Raw genomic sequence first — 18,280 nt, 5'->3', positions numbered from 1 at the left:
TTTTGTGTGTTTCTGACCAGCATCAGTGACACCCCCCAAAGCCCACTTCCTCTGAGTGCTCTGCTGTGTATTGTGGCTTGAGGCGTGTCTTGAGGTGTGAGGAAAACTGCTGAAGTAGTCAGCTGCTGCAAAAATGGACTTAGTGGGCTCCTCGGAACCACCTTAAGGCCAGGTGCGGATAATCCCACCTGTGCGGATTACGCCTGTAATCCCAGCCCTTTGGGAGGCCAAGGCGGGCGGATCACTTGAGGTTAGGAGTTTGAGACCAGCCTGGCCAACGTGGTCTTTAGTAAAGATGGGGAAACCCCATCTCTACTAAAAATACAAAAATTAGCCAGGCGTGGTGGCACGCGCCTGTAGTCCCAGCTACTCAGGAGGCTGAGACGGGAGAATCACTTGAACCAGGGAGGCAGAGGTTGCAGTGAGCTGGGACGGTGCCACTACACTCCAGCCTGGGCAACAGAGTGAGACTCCATCTCAAAAAAAAAAAAAAGAAAGAAAACCCAAACATCAAACTCGGCACTTGTTGCACTGAGAGTTTCTGATGGCCTGGCCAACTCTAGGTCAAGTTCTGCATCGCAGTGCCATTTCTGGCCGTCCTCCTCCCCGGCCCCCCATTGGTCACATGGTGGCCCCCTCCAGTGCATACTCATAAGTGGTTATGGTCAACCCCTTCTTGTGAGTGTGCACTTCAAAAGGACGTTTGGAGATGAAAACTGGGGGAGTTTGTTTGTCGGAGTGGTTGTTCTTATGAGTGGTTGATGTCTCTGGAAGTGGACTATTTGCAAAGGCTCCCATACGTGGCTCAGGGTTGTGTGAGATGAGGAACCAGCTTGCCCTTCCCTGAAAATGAGGGGCATGGAGGAAGTTTCCTTCCTCCAAGGACAGGTATTCTTAATCTTTAGGAGATCTTAGAGTGACCCTCAGAAATGAACATCACACAAAATTGTGAACTGGTGCCCACCCAAATGCTCCCTCCCCTGCCCCCATGGACTGCCTGGCCCATTGCCTCCCCCCAGTGGAGTTTGGCCTGCAAAGAACGTGTTTCTCTGACCTTTTCGACAGAAGAGCCAGAAAATGGATGCTTGGCTTGCTACTATTGTAGAAACCTGTTCTGGGGAAATACTTCTATTTTGATGATTTCTTCTATAACCTTTCAGTCTAAACCCCTTTTCAATATCAGGAGTTTTTCTGATGATATTGAAGGACTTGACTTGACTTTTCTCTCTCCTTAAACCCTTAATTAGTTCTTGGATTTCCATTTACTAACTTTTTTATGAGACTAGATCTCACTTGAGAGAAGGGGGAGTTAGGTGAGTAGTAGAGAGATTCTCCTGGTTAGTGAGTGGAGAGAATCTTTCTGGTCTTTCTGAGCCTGGAGCTTGTTTTCTTACTAATGTTTTGATAGCTGTCATATCATTACAAGTAGAAAATGATAGTATTTGTCCCACACACTGAGGTAAACAGAGGAGGCTGTTGGCAGCCAGAAGTGACCATGGAGGCTGATGGGTCAATAATTACGTGTGCAAGTGGAAAGCTCTGGGTAAGGGCATGAGTGGGGCCTTGTACCAGAGTCAGGGTTTTCCTGGCCCAAAGATGTAGCACAGAGGACCCATTTTATAGCCAGACTGGACTTGTGTATCTGCTGTGATCACACACACCCGTTTCACCATTCTGAAAACCAACTCCGAAGGCCTGTTCTCGTTCTTCCCGACTTTTCAGCATGGGAAAGTAGCTGTCCACTCCTGTCCACTCCAACTGGTAGCTGAGATCCTTGTTTGGAAGTTTTGAAGATAGAAAGAGGACTGTTCCTGCTGCCTCTTCCGATGCCCCCTCCAGCCATTGCTGACCCTCTTTGTGCCTTGACTTTGGTCACTTGTTTGTGGTTCTTTGACCACCTCCTTCCTGGCTCTATTCCTAGGGGCTGCGTGGCATGGTGGTGCTTTGGCGTGTTCATTCATTTGGGTCCTTCCGCTGCATCCCTGGTATGTTGCAGGGGATGCAGAGAATGTTCCAGGAAGGTGAGAAGTTTTATCCTAGTTTCGTGACCAAAACAGGTTCAGGATAGATTATTACAAACATTTATGTGACAGATAATCCTCTAGAGCCGTGTGGTACTTTGTACTTTCCGTGGTATCCATGTCTGCTGGAGTAGATGGACAGTCACATTCTGCCTTTTCCCTCCTCTTAGTTGATGATGGTCACTCACCTACTTGCCAGACAGTTCAGGCCCGCAGCCACAGGATTTAATGGATGGGCCAGGCTCAGCACCAGGATTTGCTGCAGGTGCCTCTTTGTATTGTTCTTGGGTTTTGAGCTGAACTTAAAGAGGAATTTCCTCATCAGAGCCCACACTGCAGTCATGTTAAGGCTAATCCAGTTTCACCCCCATTCTTTCTTGGGGGCAGTGGTTGGAGTTGGGGAAACCTCAGGATCTGGCTTCAATATTTTTCTTATACACAGGGACTATGGATTACATATTTTTACTCTCTGAGTGAAGTGATAGAAAACAGAAGTAGGTTCTCAAAACAGTTAGTTGATTGATACGCTTGGTCACAATGCTTTTTAATGGGAAACCTGGGAGAGCTGTGAGGCATTGTTTAATTTAGTTTCATTATGGAAGCTCTTGTTCTTTTTTTGGGTACTTACTATAGTTAACTTTTCCTATTTTCTGAGATTAAACTTGAATTAAATGCTTAAAGGAGTTCTGTTAGGAAGAATAGAGTAAAAGAAACTTCTAATATGTATGGGCTGTTGTTGAATGAGGCAGAATATAAATACTTTATGGGTTTTAATTTGTTAATATATAAATTTTACTATTAACTGAACAGTTGCCTATTCTCTGTTCTGCTTTTTGAATTTTATTTAAAAGAGTGTATGGAATACAAAAAAAAAGAATGAATAAGACTTTGTATTTGCTAGCACAACAGGGTGACTATTCAAAAATAATTTAATTGTACATTTTTAAATAACTGAAAGACTGTAATTGGATTGTTTATAACACAAAGGATAAATGCTTGAGGTGACGGACACCCCATTTACCTTGGTGTGATTATTACACAGTGCATGCCTGTAAAAAAATCTCATGTAACCCATAAATATATATACCTACTATGTACCTCCCAAAATTAAAAATGAAAAAACTCTTTAAAAGATTATGTAGAGGTTCTCTAGCAGCATTAAACCAAATCCTGATGAACCTCCATTGAAAATAAAGCCAGCTTTACAAAAAAAAAAAAAAATTTTTTTTTTTTTTTTTTTTTTTTTTTTTTTTTTTTGAGATGGAGTCTCCCCTCTGTCATCCAGGCTGGAGTGCAGTGGCAAGATCTCAGCTCACTGCATTTTCTGCCTCCCGGGTTCAAGCAGTTTATTCTGGCTCATCCTGGGATTATAGGCACGCACCACCATGCCTAGCTAATTTTTGTATTTTTAGTAGAGATGGAGTTTCACCATGTTGGCCAGGCTGGTCTCGAACTGCTGACCTTAAGTGATCCGCCTGCCTTAGCCTCCCAAAGTGCTGGAATTACAGGCATGAGCACCCAGCCTACCAAACTATTATCAAGTACCTGTTGGGACGTTTAAAGAAATGTAGATTTTCATTAATTAGAGTTAGACATCTTGATTTTAGTATTTCATTTTGGGCATTGGTCCTAAAAAGTATATGTTAGCCTAGTGTGGGGGACCACAGTGCTCAGTTTGATTAATGGAGAATAGATATATACTAGGAATTCAGAAATCTAGAATCTCTAGAAGCAAATGGTTTTTATTCATAACTGCAGGCTAGGACCAGTGCATGGCTCTTGAGTTCTGCCAGGAGATGGTTTGGCACCAGGAGGTAGCCTTGCCTGGGCAATGAGCAGTGATACCCTGTGAGAGAGCTGACCTCTTTAGCCTGGTTATTAACTTTCTCTGATAAGGAGAGGCTGGGGCTGGCCCTGGGGCCAGAGATTTGAACCCTAACCTCCTGCATGTAGTCTGGGTTTTGTTTTTATCATAGGCTAAGGACGGGAATTTTTTCCCCTATTTTTGAGAATTGTGTAGATCCCTATGAGCTGGACGTTCCTTACATACCGTTCATGATCTTTGACTTGCCATCTTTTTTACCTTGTGAGAATCAAGGTAAAAACTTGTTGAGACTGTTTCCTTCAGTCTTTTATCTGATGGCCAAGAAGAAAAGGTACAAACACGTTTTTGATGAAATCTGTCAGAGCGCTTCCAAACACTGGGTTACCCTTTGAAATTGACCAGTTATGGCCAGGCGCGGTGGCTTATACCTGTAATCCCAACACCTGGGGAGGCTTGAGGTGCATGGATCACTTGAGGCCAGGAGTTCGAGGCCAGCGTGGCCAACATGGTAAAACCCTGTCTTTACTAAAAAATACAAAAATTTGCTGGGTGTGGTGGTGCATGCCTGTAAACTCAACTACTTGGGAGGCTGAGACACGAGAATTGCTTGAATCTGGGAGGCGGAGGTTGCAGTGAGCTGAAATCATGCCACTGCATTCCAGCCTAGGCAACAGAACGAGACTCTGTCTCAAACACACACACACACACACACACACACACACACACACACACAAAATAAACAACATTGACCAGTTAGAAAAGGGCCCCAGGCCAGGCAAGTATTACCCATCTGATCACACACTCATACTCACCCTGGCAGGGCTATCTTAGGAAAATTGTCAGAATATCTGGGAAGTTTTGGAAATAAACTTTCTGAAGCAAGTCAGGTGAACTTTGAGGTCCATGGGACCCCTTTCAGAGCGCGCTGGCCTCTTGGTACTTAGGTCCCCTCTTCTCTGGAGCCAGGGTGCCTGGGCATTTGGTGTGGAAGGAAGATGGTTACTTGTTCCCTTCCCCACCCCATCAGCTGTCACCCACTTTGGTTTGTCAATGCTGGGCCTAATTAATTAGAAACTTCCAAAAGACGTTGATTTTTTGTTTGTTTGTTTGTCAAATTGGTTGACATAAGGTGTGAGCTCCGTGACAAGTGGGAAATGCATCTACGCAGCCTCAGAACTGGGCTTGGCTCATAGCAGGCACTTGGTGAATACCAGTTGACTTCGAGGATGAATTGATCGAGGGAAAATGAGTGCGGGTGTTCTGTCATATTTTGTCCGAAGTGAGAAATTTAGGAACTGGGGGGAAAAAAACTATATTTTTTGTTGTTGTTCGTGTTGTTGTATTCAAATTCTAGGCTTCTAAGAACAATGTTTCAGCGGTTTGGTTATATGTAATAAGACAAATTCTGAGAGTAGTAATTGTTCCATGGAATTAATTTAGTATAGTGGTTTCTGAAAATATAAATTCCTGCTTCAATTAAGTTTCAGATGACAGTTGAAGGAAGCTTCTTGCAAATCAGAAATGTGCTTAATATTTATCGAGCTACCATCTTGCCCAGATTAAGTCATTTGAACTTGAAATTGAGTCTGGTTTGTGGACTTGGAGAAGAATTAGTGTCTCAGTTCACTTAAGTAGAGCACCTAGTGGTGGCAAGAATGTGATTGCTTTCCAAAAGGTGAGAAATGTCACCTAGGAGGACTACATGGGGAAGGAAATCACCTGCCTATGAAATTCACAGAGCTAGAACTTTCTGGTTATACTCCTTTGGTTTTTATTTGTGTTTCTGTACAGGCATTTCAGCAGAAAGGGCCAGTTGTGTTGAGTGTTGATTTGTTTGTAGCCTAGACTTTTAGAGCTGAAAGAAATAATACGATCCATCTTGTTCAAGACACTCATCTTACAGGCGAGGAGTTTGAAGTCCATAGAAGGAATGTTAAGTTACCCAGAGTGGACATGCTGGCGTGGCAGTCACCAGGTGAGGCTGATGGAGAGAACTGAGCTATGATTTCTTAACTGGAAACTCACCCCTGGGAGGTTTTCCCTATGCGGGGACCTTCCCAGTCCATCAAACTGACCACTACTCCAGAAATACAGAACACACAATAGACAGAAGGTGGAATATTAGAGCTTTGCAAAAAAGCAAAGACAGGCAGCCCAAGCATCCAGTTTCTTAATTAGTCGTTGTTTCTCCACAGGGAGAAAGATAAGCACTGGGATATTGCCATGGCAATTCCTGAATTGACCTGTGGAGGCTGGAGCTGGGGGTCATCAGGGAACTTGGCCCACATCTGTTGATGGAAGGAATTCCAGTTGGTTGCAGGCCCTCACGGAAGCATAGCTGAGGGATCCTCTTTCCCATTCCTGCCTTTATCTAGTATATATTTGATTTCAGTGCACTTTAATTTTATAAAAAACTTTATTATGGAAAATTTTAGGCCGGGCGCAGTGGCTCACACCTGTAATCCCAGTACGTTGGGAGGCCAAGGTGGGCGGATCACCTGAGGTCAGGAGTTCGAGACCAGCTTGGCCAACATGATGAAACTTTGTCTCTACTAAAAATACAAAAATTAGCTGGGTGTGATGGCACGAGCCCATAATCCCAGCTACTCAGGAGGCTGAGGCAGGAGAATTGCTTGAACCTGGGAGGGGGAGGTTTCAGTGAGCCGAGATCACGCCACTGCACTCCAGCCTGGGTGACAGAGTGAGACACTCTCAAAAAATATAAATAAATACATAAATTTTACACCTGTACAGTGGTAGAGAGGATACTATAACCTCTCTGTACCCATCGCCTACTGCTTGGTTAGTGATTATCAGTACCTTACCAGGCTCTCTCCATCTATGCCCTTTTCCTGCCACCTCCTCCTGCCCAGTGGATTAGAGGTGACCCTTAAGCAACTCAGGGGTTAAGGGTGCTGACCCTGCCAGTCGAAAGTCTGCTTGTAACCTTTTGACTCCATAAAAGTTTACTACTAATCCCCTGCTGTTGATCAGAAGCCTTACCAATAGCATACACATTTGCTTAACACAAATTTCATGTTTTATGTGTTATAATACTGTATCTTTACAGTGAAGTAAGCTAGAGAAAAGAAAATGTTATTAGGAAAACCGTAAGGGGCCGGGCACGGTGGCTCATGCCTGTAATCCGAGCACTTTGGGAGGCCAAGGTGGATGGATCACCTGAGGTCAGGAGTTTGAGAACAGCCTGGCCAGCATGATGAAACCGTGTCTCTACTAAAAATACAAAAAAATTAGCCGGACCTGGTGGCACGTGCCTGTAGTACCAGCTACTCAGGAGGCTGAGGCAAGAGAATCGCTTGAACCCAGGCGGTAGAGGTTGGCAGTGAGCCGAGACAGCTCCACTGCACTCCAGCCTAGGCGACAGAGCAAGATGCTGTCTCTATTAAAATAAATAAATAAAACCATAAGGAAAAGAAAATATATGTACCATTCATTAAGTGAAAGTGGGTCATCATCAAGGTCTTCATCCTCGTTGTCTTCACGTTGAGGAGGATGAGGAGGTGCTGGTCTTGATCTCTTGGTTGGCAGAGGCTGAGGAGTTTGAAGAGGAGCAGGAGAGATTGAAAAATATTTCCATATATGTAGACCCATGCAGTTCAAACGCATGTTGGTCATGGGTCAGGTGTATTTTAAAGGAGATCCCAGGTGTTGTATCATTTCATTGCAATATTTCCACTGTGTGTTTTGAACTAAGGTAAACTTAGTTCAAATCTGATGGGGAACCTAACAGAAACTAGATACCTATAGAGTAATTAAGGATTAAAGTGAAAGAATTCCCCTTGGGTAGCAGCTTTGGAAGGTTTTGTTTTCCAAATGACTTTCTTCGGGTGTTGGTGCCATTGTTGGGGCAGGAGGGATTGAGTGAGGAGAGTGGCTGAGGGTGGGGGGAAACAGCTCGTCTACTTGCCGGATGGGGTTTAGGGTGAGGAGAGAGTGGCTGCTAGGAGCTGCTTCATGAGCCTTCTGCTTGGAGCATGTGAACCTGATAATGAACCTTGAATTTATCATTGCAATGAGTATTTCATAGGAAACTGTGTGAGCATTTCCCAGGCCCTTCCTTTTATATTGACTGCGTCACCACAGCTGATGTTACCTCTTTTTTGTTTCAGATGGGAATAACTGGGAACACAAGTCCATTTGGACAGCCCTTTAGTCAAGCTGGAGGGCAGCCAATGGGAGCCACTGGAGTGAACCCCCAGTTAGCCAGCAAACAGAGCATGGTCAACAGTTTGCCCACCTTCCCTACAGACATCAAGAATACTTCAGTCACCAACGTGCCAAATATGGTAAGTTACCCTTGGCTCTCAGTGTTATGGCTCTCCGGTGGGTGCTGTGGTCTATGGATTTTTACCATTCTCACAGTGAAAGTCTATAACTAAAAGTGTGTCAGTAGGTGATAGGAAGAGAACCCAGATTTCTCATGAGTAGCTCTCTAAATGAGTTTAACATTTTCTGTGATGAGCTAGCAACAGGAGAGATAGGTGAGGATGATTCAGCCACTCTTCCCAGGCTCCTTTTGTTGATGGAGAGAATTCACGTGCACGAATCACTTTACCTTTCTCTCCAGAATCATGAGAACCAGAGATACTGGCTTTTCTTACACTTCCTGTTTGTTAGTGGCTTGATGATGTCAGTAGAAGCCCATTGATTTGTATTACCGTCAGACGATGGACATTTATCTTCCAAAGACAGTACTCTGTTGATGAGATGCATATTATGTCCAGCACAATAGATGATTCCACGTGTCTTCATCCTCCCTGAGGTTTGAAGGGATTTTATAGATGGGAAATCTATAAAATGGGAATTATCCTTATCACTTCTCAACCTGATGAACCAAGATATTAATGGGAAAATATCTCCTTTTGCACCACCAAATAATAGAATCTCTTTTATTTCAAAACACTGAGGGGTAGTGCGTTCTTTTGTCCAGCCTCTCTTGTTCACCCCCGCTGCTGCATGTCTGGTGTGCTCTTGGTGGTGGGTGAGGACCACAAGCAGCCATCTCTCCCCACTGTGCTTGTTGCTGAGAGCCTGACCTTCCCAGCTGCCGTAGTGATTTGGGAAGATCACAAGAAAGTGAGAGGATTATGTTCAGAAAAAGTTGCTTTTTGTCTTTCGGTTTTTTACGCTTTTTATTTTGAAGTATTTGTTGTAAAGATAGCACAGAGAATTCCTATATATCTTTCACCTCATCCAGCTTCCTCTGATGCATCTTACATAACCTTGGTCTTTTCTCAAAACTAAGTAATTAACATTGCTTACAGTGCTTAGAAGTTTTGAGGTTGCTGGGAAGCAGAGAGAGCCAGATCTCTTTCTTTACTTGTTTGATAAAATCAGGAAATGGGAATAATGAGGTGTCCTGTCAGGTGCTGGCTCCCTGCTGTATGGTACCTCCATTTAAAAAGGTGGTTGAGGCCGGGCGTGGTGGCTTACACCTGTAATGCCAGCACTTTGGGAGGCTGAAGCGGGTGGATCACGAGGTCAGGAGTTCGAGGCCAGGCTGGCCAAGATGATGAAACCCCGTCTCTACTAAAAATACAAAAATTAGCTGGGCATGGTGGCGGGCACCTGTAATTCCAGCTACTCAGGAGGCTGAGGCAAGAGAAGCTCTTGAACCTGGGAGGTGGAGGTTGCAGTGAGCGGAGATTGCGCCACTGCACTCTAGCCTGGGTGGCAGAGCAAGACTCTGTCTCAAAAAAAAAAAAAAGGTGGTTGGGTATGTGCAAGTAACAAAACTTGCTCTCAAAACTGTGAAAACAACCTAACGTTCTTAGGACTTCTTTATTTCTTCTGATAATCCCCTTGTAACTTTCCTTGATATGCTTCTTTCTTTCCAATAACTTTTTGTTGCCAGGATTGTCCTGTTCCTGATAGTGCAGGTCCAGAACCTGAAACAGAGCCCAGAGGACCCTAGGTCAGCCCCTCAAGTTCAGGGAACGGTACTGACCTGCATAATGCTGGGCTCTGGCACCACACAGATCCCGTTCTCTCCTGTGCTTCCTTTTCCAGTCCTCACCGAAAGGACAGTAGTGTGGACTCTGGGGTTGGCTGTCATCCATTATGCCTGCTCAGTAACCAGGAGCACATTTTGGCTTCATAGTGAAAGCATTTGCTTTTTCCAAGACTTCTTGTGTTTTACAGTCAGGGAAACCCTGACCTAATATTTTGCTCCCTTTTCTCTTTTAAAAGATTCTCCAGCCCCACTTCCCCATCCCCTCTCCTTTATCTACAACTTAGTGACAGAATCTGTGCTCCGGGCCCCTCTGCTGCCTCCACTGCTGCTCCAGAGGGCTGAACTTGGCAGATGTGGTATGCTTGTCAAGGGCAGTTTCTGCCCGGGACTGCAAAGAGGCTGCTCATTCCCTTCACCTGCAGCAGGGCTGGAGCCGTTTGGTCTGGGGCAGGCTCCCCTCTGCCTCTGCGCTGATGGCAGTTCTCTGCTGTGAGCCGGTTGTGCCCCAGAGGATGTTCGGCAGCATCCCTGGCCCTACCCACTGGGTGCTTACAGCCTTCTCCTCTAAGCCATGATAATCAAAAATGGCTCTAGGCACCAACATATGTTCTCCAGGGCATAGTCGCCCCTAGTTAAAAACTCCTGCTCTGGAGAACTGGCTAGTAATTAGGAGAAGCAGTAGCAACAGCATCTCATCCTTTTGCTTGTCTTCCAGACATCTGACAAAAGTAGAACCACTTCTGTTCCTCTCTGCCTGTCTCTCTCCCACTCTGCTCCCCCTTTCTTTCATCCCTCCCTCTCCCCTTCTCTCCCCACCCTCTCTCTTTCTCTCTCCCTCTCTTCCTGTTTCTTGGTCTGTCTCTGGTCTTCTCAGGGTAAACTGAGAAAGCATTTTTGTCCATGGGAACTGCATTGCTTGCCTGGTGGCCACTGTCTCACAAGAACCCCTGTGGACTTTGAGACAGATCCACAAATGCCTGTTGGGGGTAAACTGAATGACACCACTGACCCTGGAGGGCACAGATCAGATGGGGCTGTGCCCACGTGTGCCTTTGTGAGGCAGCCTGACCCAGGAACAGCCTTCAGTGCTCCACATAGTGGTAGGAACCAGAGGGGCTGGTGGGAAAGTGGGGTACCAGCACACATGGTCTCCCCAACATCTTTCTAGGTAATTTTTACCATATTCCTGCAATAGCCTCTTGAGAGACATCATTCCAGGTCCCATTTTACAGCTGAGCAAGTTGAGACTCTGAGGAGTTTGGGTTGTTCAAAGCTATGTAGCTTCCTGTTTGCGAAGCCTGAAACTCTTCAGTTATGTTCTGAGGTCATGTTTTTGCAGCCCTGAGCCTGCCGGGAATGCTTCACCAGCCCGTGCTTACACAGTTTGTCTGCAGTTCCTCAGATGTGTTTTGTAGTCTTTTTGAATTTTCAAAATTATATCTGGCCTCAAAACCCACAGACTTTTGCATACTGAGGGCAAACACTTACAAAGAAATCTAGGTCTATTTACTGAAAAAATGAGGTGTCAAACATATTTGCATTTATTGTCATGCTTTAGGGGGTACCCAACTAAATTTGGTGTCCCAAACAATCCCAGTCAGGACTCCGGTGCCAAATCACCTGGTGTCCTCTGCAGCTCTTTCCTGGAGTGATTTAGCCATGTGGTCTTGGGCCAGGGAGCTCTTGTTCCTCTCCCCTCCTAGTTTCTATAGGAGTCCAACACTGGGTAGCATTGAGGAAGGGAAGGATATGATCATTCAATTAATTTGTCACATGTGTTGAAAGCCTTTTGTGGGCTCAGGTGCTGGAGTCGGCTCCCCAGAAGGCAACTGGGAGTGACACAGAGCTCACTCCACTTTTGTGAAATGGAAGGTGTAGTGGCCACGGAAAACAAATCATTACAAACTGCTCCAAGAGGTCTGCGTAGCACTCAGCGGTTCAGATTGTCATAGGGACCTCTTTAGATGGAGCCATCAGAGAAGGCCACGTTGAGGAAGGAGATTTAAAGGCAAGATTGGAAAGTTGAGAAGAAGCCACAGAGACCCCAGGGTGTTGGGACAGCACTGGCTTGCGTAGGAACTGGTAGAAGTCCAGAAAGGCCACCATGAGGGAAGGGAGCAGGGCGTGAGCGGAAGCTGGGGGTTGAGCAGGAACCATTTCAGGGGGCCTTGGAGGGAAGATGGGCCATCGGCTTACAGGGTGGGGTGTGATGCAGGAAGTTGAAGCCACTTTAGCTGAGTGAGGAGGAGAAGTTCAAGGGCGATCCTTCTGGAAGTGGAACCCACCTGATTCTTGGTGACGTCTTGCTTAAGCTTTGGATTGGGCTTTCTGACATTTTCACAAAATGCCGTGTAGAAGTGGGATACGTCTTAGACTGAGAACATTCAGTGACCAGAGGGGCCTCATCTTCAGGTTCTCCCACGTGGTCTCCTGCAAGAGTTATTTCTAATGTGAAGTTCGTAGGTGTGATTTTTTTTTTTTTCTTTCTAAGAACTGCATTATGGAGACTTCACCATTCTTAAAGTTGAGATGCAGGAGATTCATCAGTAGTGCTGCTTATTTAAAATTGCTCATGAGAGTGATGTTACGATTTGTTGTGACTGAGTTTCAGAATTTTGGAGTGGAGGTTGTGGACAGGGCCCACGGCAGCTGCTGATCTACGTCTCTGAATGGAAGGGTGGTGTGACTGGAAGACTGTGTAGACGGGAGGATGGGAGAGTAGTCTTCTGTGTCCTGCCAGAATATCACAGCTGCGGCAGTGACACTGGTAGCACCTGAGTGGCAAGCCATGTGCTAGGATGCCCTCCAGGGCCCCCTGTATCCAGGGGTTCATTCCATTGCTGTGTCTCAGCACCTGTCCATGGCCCCACCTGCATCCGAGTGACTGGCAGTTCCTGGGCCTCACCCAGTCCTCCCAATTCACAATCTCTTAGGACGAAGGTGCAGAATCTGTGTCTTGTAGTCACTCTTCACTTGTGAAACTTCAGCTTTTTTCTTTCTCAATTTCCCAATTCCACCTAATTCCCTCTAATTATAACTCAGATAATTCTTAAATACATGGGCTTGCGGTTCTTTGTGTTTTGCTGGAACTCGTGGTTTTACATGAGCTGGTCTAGTGATTCTGATGTGGAATAAAGATCATGAAAGCCACTGTCCACTGACACCGTGAGCCATTGGCGTCATGACCAGCTGTCCCACTGTGGAGTGGACTTACTTTGTTGGTCTTCATGTCCACTTTAGTACTTCGGAAGGCTTCACTAATCTTCCCCCACTCCCCACCCTTGTTTGTCATATTTTCATAATTTTCTGTCCCGTGTCTAGATGGTGATCATTGAGGGAGCAAGACTTAAACTGGCTGCATAGGGTTAAGCTTCGTGAACGCCAGGATCTCTCTCTGTTGTCATCTTTGATGAGCTCCTCTCAGTTTTGGTTTCCTTGCACAAATGCCTGTGTTCCCTAACATTATACACAAGCTCCTTTCACTGCACAAGTAGAAATTGTAAAATCACTGCTTGTCTAATACCTCCCTCTATCCTAGGACTAAAGAGAGTCCTTACAGAGTTCTGTGGAGACGGCCCAAGACCACATGGCTAAATCACTCCAGGAAAGAGCTACAGAGGGCACCAGGTGATTTGGCACCGGAGTCCTGACTGGGATTGTTTGGGACACCAAATTTAGTTGGGTACCCCCTAAAGCATGACAATAAATGCAAATATGTTGGAGCATAGGTTTGGACCCTGTTGCGATGTGGAAGGTTGAGGACGAGCAGCAGGAATATGAAAAAATGAGGTGTCAAACATATTTCATCATATGTCATCTCTTTACCATAACAGTGTCTATAGAAAAATTACACCATGATTATGAATTGTGTCTCACTAATTGAACTGGAAAACGTGGGGAAGGTTTGGAAGTAAGCCCTTGTCTATAATTATTAGTGATTTAAGTGTTTGTGTATTCTTAAGAGTTTACATCTATTGACTCCATCTGTATCTTGAAGATCACTGAGAAAACATGTATGCAGGGCCTTCAAATGCCGCTAAGTATAAATCTTCTATTCAAACTTATCCCCATTGGTTTTGGCAATAAGTATCAGCTGGGAAACATAATTTAAGCACAAAATAATGATATGTGATGTGTTGCAAATGAGAAGAAACTATAAATTGAGAGAAAGTAGCCAGTCCTTTGGTATTAGGGGTAGCCCCACATATTACAAGGCCTCAGTCAAGGTCATTTAACTTACTTTCCAGTATGGGTTTCCCATTAACCAGCAGTATCTTTTGTAGAGTCTGATTAGTATATTCCTTTCTTCAGCAAAACCTCCTAGGTGGAAGCATAAATCATCTCAAAGATACTCATGTAAAGTGGAGGCCTAGCCAGAAGGTTTTTTGTTTTGTTTTGTTTTTTGTCTACACAAGATGTGCTGCATACTTACTAACAGCCAGCATTGCAGCCTCTGCCTGCCTGCTGGAAGTGTATAATGAGGATAGCAGGCATTTCTGAGAAATGAAGTGACTTTTAGAAGAACCGAGTAAATACACCGCAGTAGTCCTGCAAGAAGCAACAACTCAGTAAACAGCACAGGTCATGGGTCTGGGTGAGGTCAGTCGTAGCTAGCAGTAATGCGAATATAATACTTCACTTCCTCTGGAGCGGTGTGAGCTACATCAGTGTCTGCACAGCCCAAATCACCCTAACTTCCTTTTACCTTTTCCACAACCCTTTGAGATGGCCCTGAGGTTCAAGTCACCAAAAAGACAGTCTGTCCAGTAACTAATTTGCCAAGTTATCAAAAAATTATTGTGTAAATTTTTGTTTATGTTCCTTTTTTTCCTCTAATCCTTAGAACCTGTAAATGTCGTAAGTATTCTTGAAGAATACATATGTATATATCAACAGTATTCAAGAAGAGTATTCTAAAAACTTTAAGTTTTTAGTAAATTGGTAGTTCTGTTGAACTTGGTCATTCGACTCCTGGTCTGGTCCAGCAGTCACTTTGACCGTAGGAATAGATCTGGTGCCTTCTACCTTGCAGGTTGTCTTTTTTGTTGTTTCTTTGGTTGGTTGGTCGGGTGATTTTTCTTTTTTAAGCTGGGGTCTCACTGTCACCCCATTTGGAGTGCAGTGGTGTAGTCTTCAGCTCACTGCATCCTCTTCCTCCCAGGCTCAAGCGATCCTCCCACTTCAGCCTCCCGAGTAGCTTGGACCACAGGCACGTGCCACCATGCACAGCAAATTTTTTGTATTTTTTTTGGTAGAGACAGGTTTTGCCATGTTGCTGAGGCTGGTCTCAAACTGCTGAGCTCAGGAGATCCACCCACCTGGGCCTCCCAAAGTGCTAGCATCACAGGTGTGAGCCACCTCTCCCGGCCACCTTATAGGTTTTCTTTGTGCTGTAACAAGTAACTCCCACCCCTTCTAGGTAGAATGCTGGGTTCTGAAGGCTGTGGCTGTGGGTCCAGGAAGAGAGTGGGGAGGGAGTGGCAAGTCCCTCACCCTTGGCCACATTTCTTAGGCTGAGCCTTGGCCTTGGGCTCAGGCCTTCCTGCTCCACTTAGCCATTTGCTTTCTACTTTAAATCACAGCTTTAAGATTACTTATAAATCATTCTGGATTATTTCCCTATTGAATTTAAATGTTTTGTTTGTTGTTGTTGTTGTTGTTGTTGTTGAGAGAGAGTCTCGATCTGTCGCCCAGGCTAGAGTGCAGTGGCGCGATCTTGGCTCACTGCCACCTCTGCCTCCCAGGTTCAAACTATTCTCCTGCCTCAGCCTTCCGAGTAGTTGGGATTACAGGCGCCCGCCACCGCACCTGGCTAATTTTTGTACTTTTAGTGGAGACAGGGTTTCGCCATGTTGGCCAGGCTGGTCTTGAACTCCTGACCTCGTGATCCACCCCCCCTCAGCCTCCCAAAGTGCTGGGATTACAGGCGTGAGCCACCTTGCCCGGCCTGAATTTAGATCTTAAATTTTAAGATAATCTTATTTAAAAAAAAAAATCAATAAACACAAAGCAAAAAGAAGAAAACACAAGAAACATTTCCTCTATGAAAATAGCTATGTTGTGTTTCTTACCAGTTTATCACCTCTGAGGTGATTATCGCTTCTTCCCAGGTTGGCAGCTGTGTACATTTAATGAGCATTTTCTTTGTTTTATGGCGCCACAGCTTTGCATACCCAGATGTTGTAGGTCCTTATGAGGGAACCTGAGCAAGCAGTTATTGCAGAGCCAGCCCTTGTTCTGCCTGATGTTCGCTTTGGTATCGTTTTCTGATTCTAGGTGGAGGTTGTGGAGGAGTCAGGTTTCCAGGTGGGTGGGGGAGTATCCGAGGAGCATAGGTTTGGACCCTGTTGCGATGTGGAAGGTTGAGGACGAGCAGCAGGAATCCCAGCCTGGTGTGGATCTGGGGCAGTGGCTGCACAGAGGGGTGACACTGTCCTTCCTTATTCTTTCTTGGTCAGTCTCTTGCTGTTTGGAACACAGGGTCCTTTGAAGACATGATAACCTACTCTTGGACACACAGTAAAAAATGACTTATTTTTTTGTGAGGAATGTGAGGATAAGCGTTATTATGCACATTCTGTATGCACATCTCTGTTATGTCCTTAGCATAGAATACAGGCACTATAGGAAAAATGGCATTGGGGCTAAATTGCCCAAAACCTATGTAGCAATAACAGTCCTAATAAAAATGCATGTTAGATTCTTTTAAAAATTAAGGAATAGGCTGGGCGCGGTGGCTCACTCCTGTAATCCCAGCACTTTGGGAGGCCAAGGCGGGTGGATCACTTGAAGTCAGGAGTTTGAGACCAGTCTGGCTAACACGGTAAAGCCCCGTCTCTACTAAAAATACAAAAATTAGTCAGGTATGGTGGCACACGTCTGTAAGTCCAGCTACTTGGGAGGGTGAGACAGGAGAATTGCTTGAATCTGGGAGGCAGAGGTTGCAGTGAGCCGAGATCATGCTATTGCACTCCAGCCTGGGTGACAGAGCGAGACTCCATCACAAAAAAAAAAAAAAAAAAAAAAATTAAGGAATACCAGAGTAAATATAAAGAGTTTGCTTTTAAAGGTAGTTTGACAGTGGAGTATACACAGTGGTTGAGGCTGCCAATTATGTAATAAGCAACACATGCAAAGAGCCTGTGGCTAAACCGAGTGAAGATGACGGGTGGGGTGAGTGGGCTCAGTGAGCTTTGTGTTAACCTCCCTTTACTCAGTGGCTCAAAATAGTAACAGGCAGGGGAGACTAAGGTTTAAACCAGTATGGCTCTCACACCATACTCACCTCCTCCTTCCACATTACAAATTGCATGTGAAATGATCCTCGCTCCAGAAACACATATTGCATATATTTTAAGGCTTTTGACAGATACCATTGTAGTGCTTTCCAACAAAAGCCATGTACCCGATTACCAGCATCACACCATCTTCCCAAGGCTAGGGACTGTTACCCCGTCCTTTTGTTTTTTTTAGACAGAATGTTGCTCTTGTTGCACAAGCTGGAGTCCAGTGGCGCAATCTCTGCTCACTGACGCCTCCACTTCCTGGGTTCAAGCGATTCTTTTGCCTCAGCCTCCCGAGTAGCTGGGATTACAGGTGCGAGCCACCACACCCAGCTAATTTTTTATATTTGTAGTAGAAATGGGGTTTCACCATGTTAGTTAGGCTGGTCTCAAACTGCTGACCTCAAGTGATCTGCCCACCTCAGCCTCCCTAAGTGCTGGATTACAGGTGTGAGCTACTGCACCCAGCCCACCCTGTCCTTTAATAGGAGAAAATGATGTCATCTTACTTTGATGAGCATTTCTCTCATGAGTAAGATTTAAAGTGCTTATGTTTAGAGACATAGGCATTTATTTGAGTTGCTTTGGTCCTGTTGTTCACCAGTTTTCCTGTCAGATTCTCTTAGAACACTTTATAAAGCAAGGTGGTCAGCCCTCTGTGGAGGAGGGGCACAGAGAGCTGCAGGATTGGGGCTTTGCTGCTAGTTGGTTGGCTCATCACCCAGGCAAGGCCCTTTCCTTGGGGCCTCAGTTACTTCACCTGTCGTGTGTGGCTAGTCCCCAGAGTACTCTTCCCTCGGGGATGTGTGTGTCTTCAATGAACTGCTGTACCTTGGACCCTGAACACAGAGCCTGGCGCAGAGTGAGGAATAAAGATGGACTGGGAGGAGAAAAAATAATAGCTCCATCATGATTTGTTTTGTCTTGTGTCTTTCAGATTTAATTTTTCCTAGTTCATCAATGGCCCTTACACTTGTTCCTAGTGATTTTAGTCATAGAAAGAATGCCAGTCTTTATGTAATCTAGCCTCTCACACCTATTTAATTGTACAGTCTTCTCCTGCATTGGAGTCACCCATGGGGCTTTTGTTCTTTTTTCTCTTTTCTCAATGTTTTTGATTTTGTTTTTGTCTTTTTTTAGCAACAGGGTCTTGCTATGTTGCCCAGGCTGGGATACA

General features: G+C 45.2%; 1 protein-coding gene across 9 annotated transcripts in view; it reads left to right on the top strand.

The window, feature by feature from the left end:
* The window catches only part of CREBBP (CREB binding protein), a 154,745-nt gene that overhangs the window by 60,778 nt on the left and 75,687 nt on the right, over nt 1-18,280 (top strand). For 8 of the 9 annotated variants that reach the window (XM_523285.8, XM_054668793.2, XM_009430211.5 and 5 more), the window contains exon 3: nt 7,977-8,153. In XM_523285.8, the coding sequence (XP_523285.3) occupies nt 7,977-8,153 (177 nt within the window). Of the gene's footprint in view, nt 1-5,723; nt 5,822-7,976; nt 8,154-18,280 lie in introns of those variants that run through there. The other variant, XM_016929304.4, reaches the window with a different exon arrangement.

This window comes from Pan troglodytes, chromosome 18 (genome assembly GCF_028858775.2).
Source record: "Pan troglodytes isolate AG18354 chromosome 18, NHGRI_mPanTro3-v2.0_pri, whole genome shotgun sequence".
NCBI lineage: Eukaryota > Metazoa > Chordata > Mammalia > Primates > Hominidae > Pan > Pan troglodytes.
The sequence above is the reverse complement of the archived record's forward strand: the minus strand, read 5'-3'. Positions and strand labels throughout refer to the sequence as shown.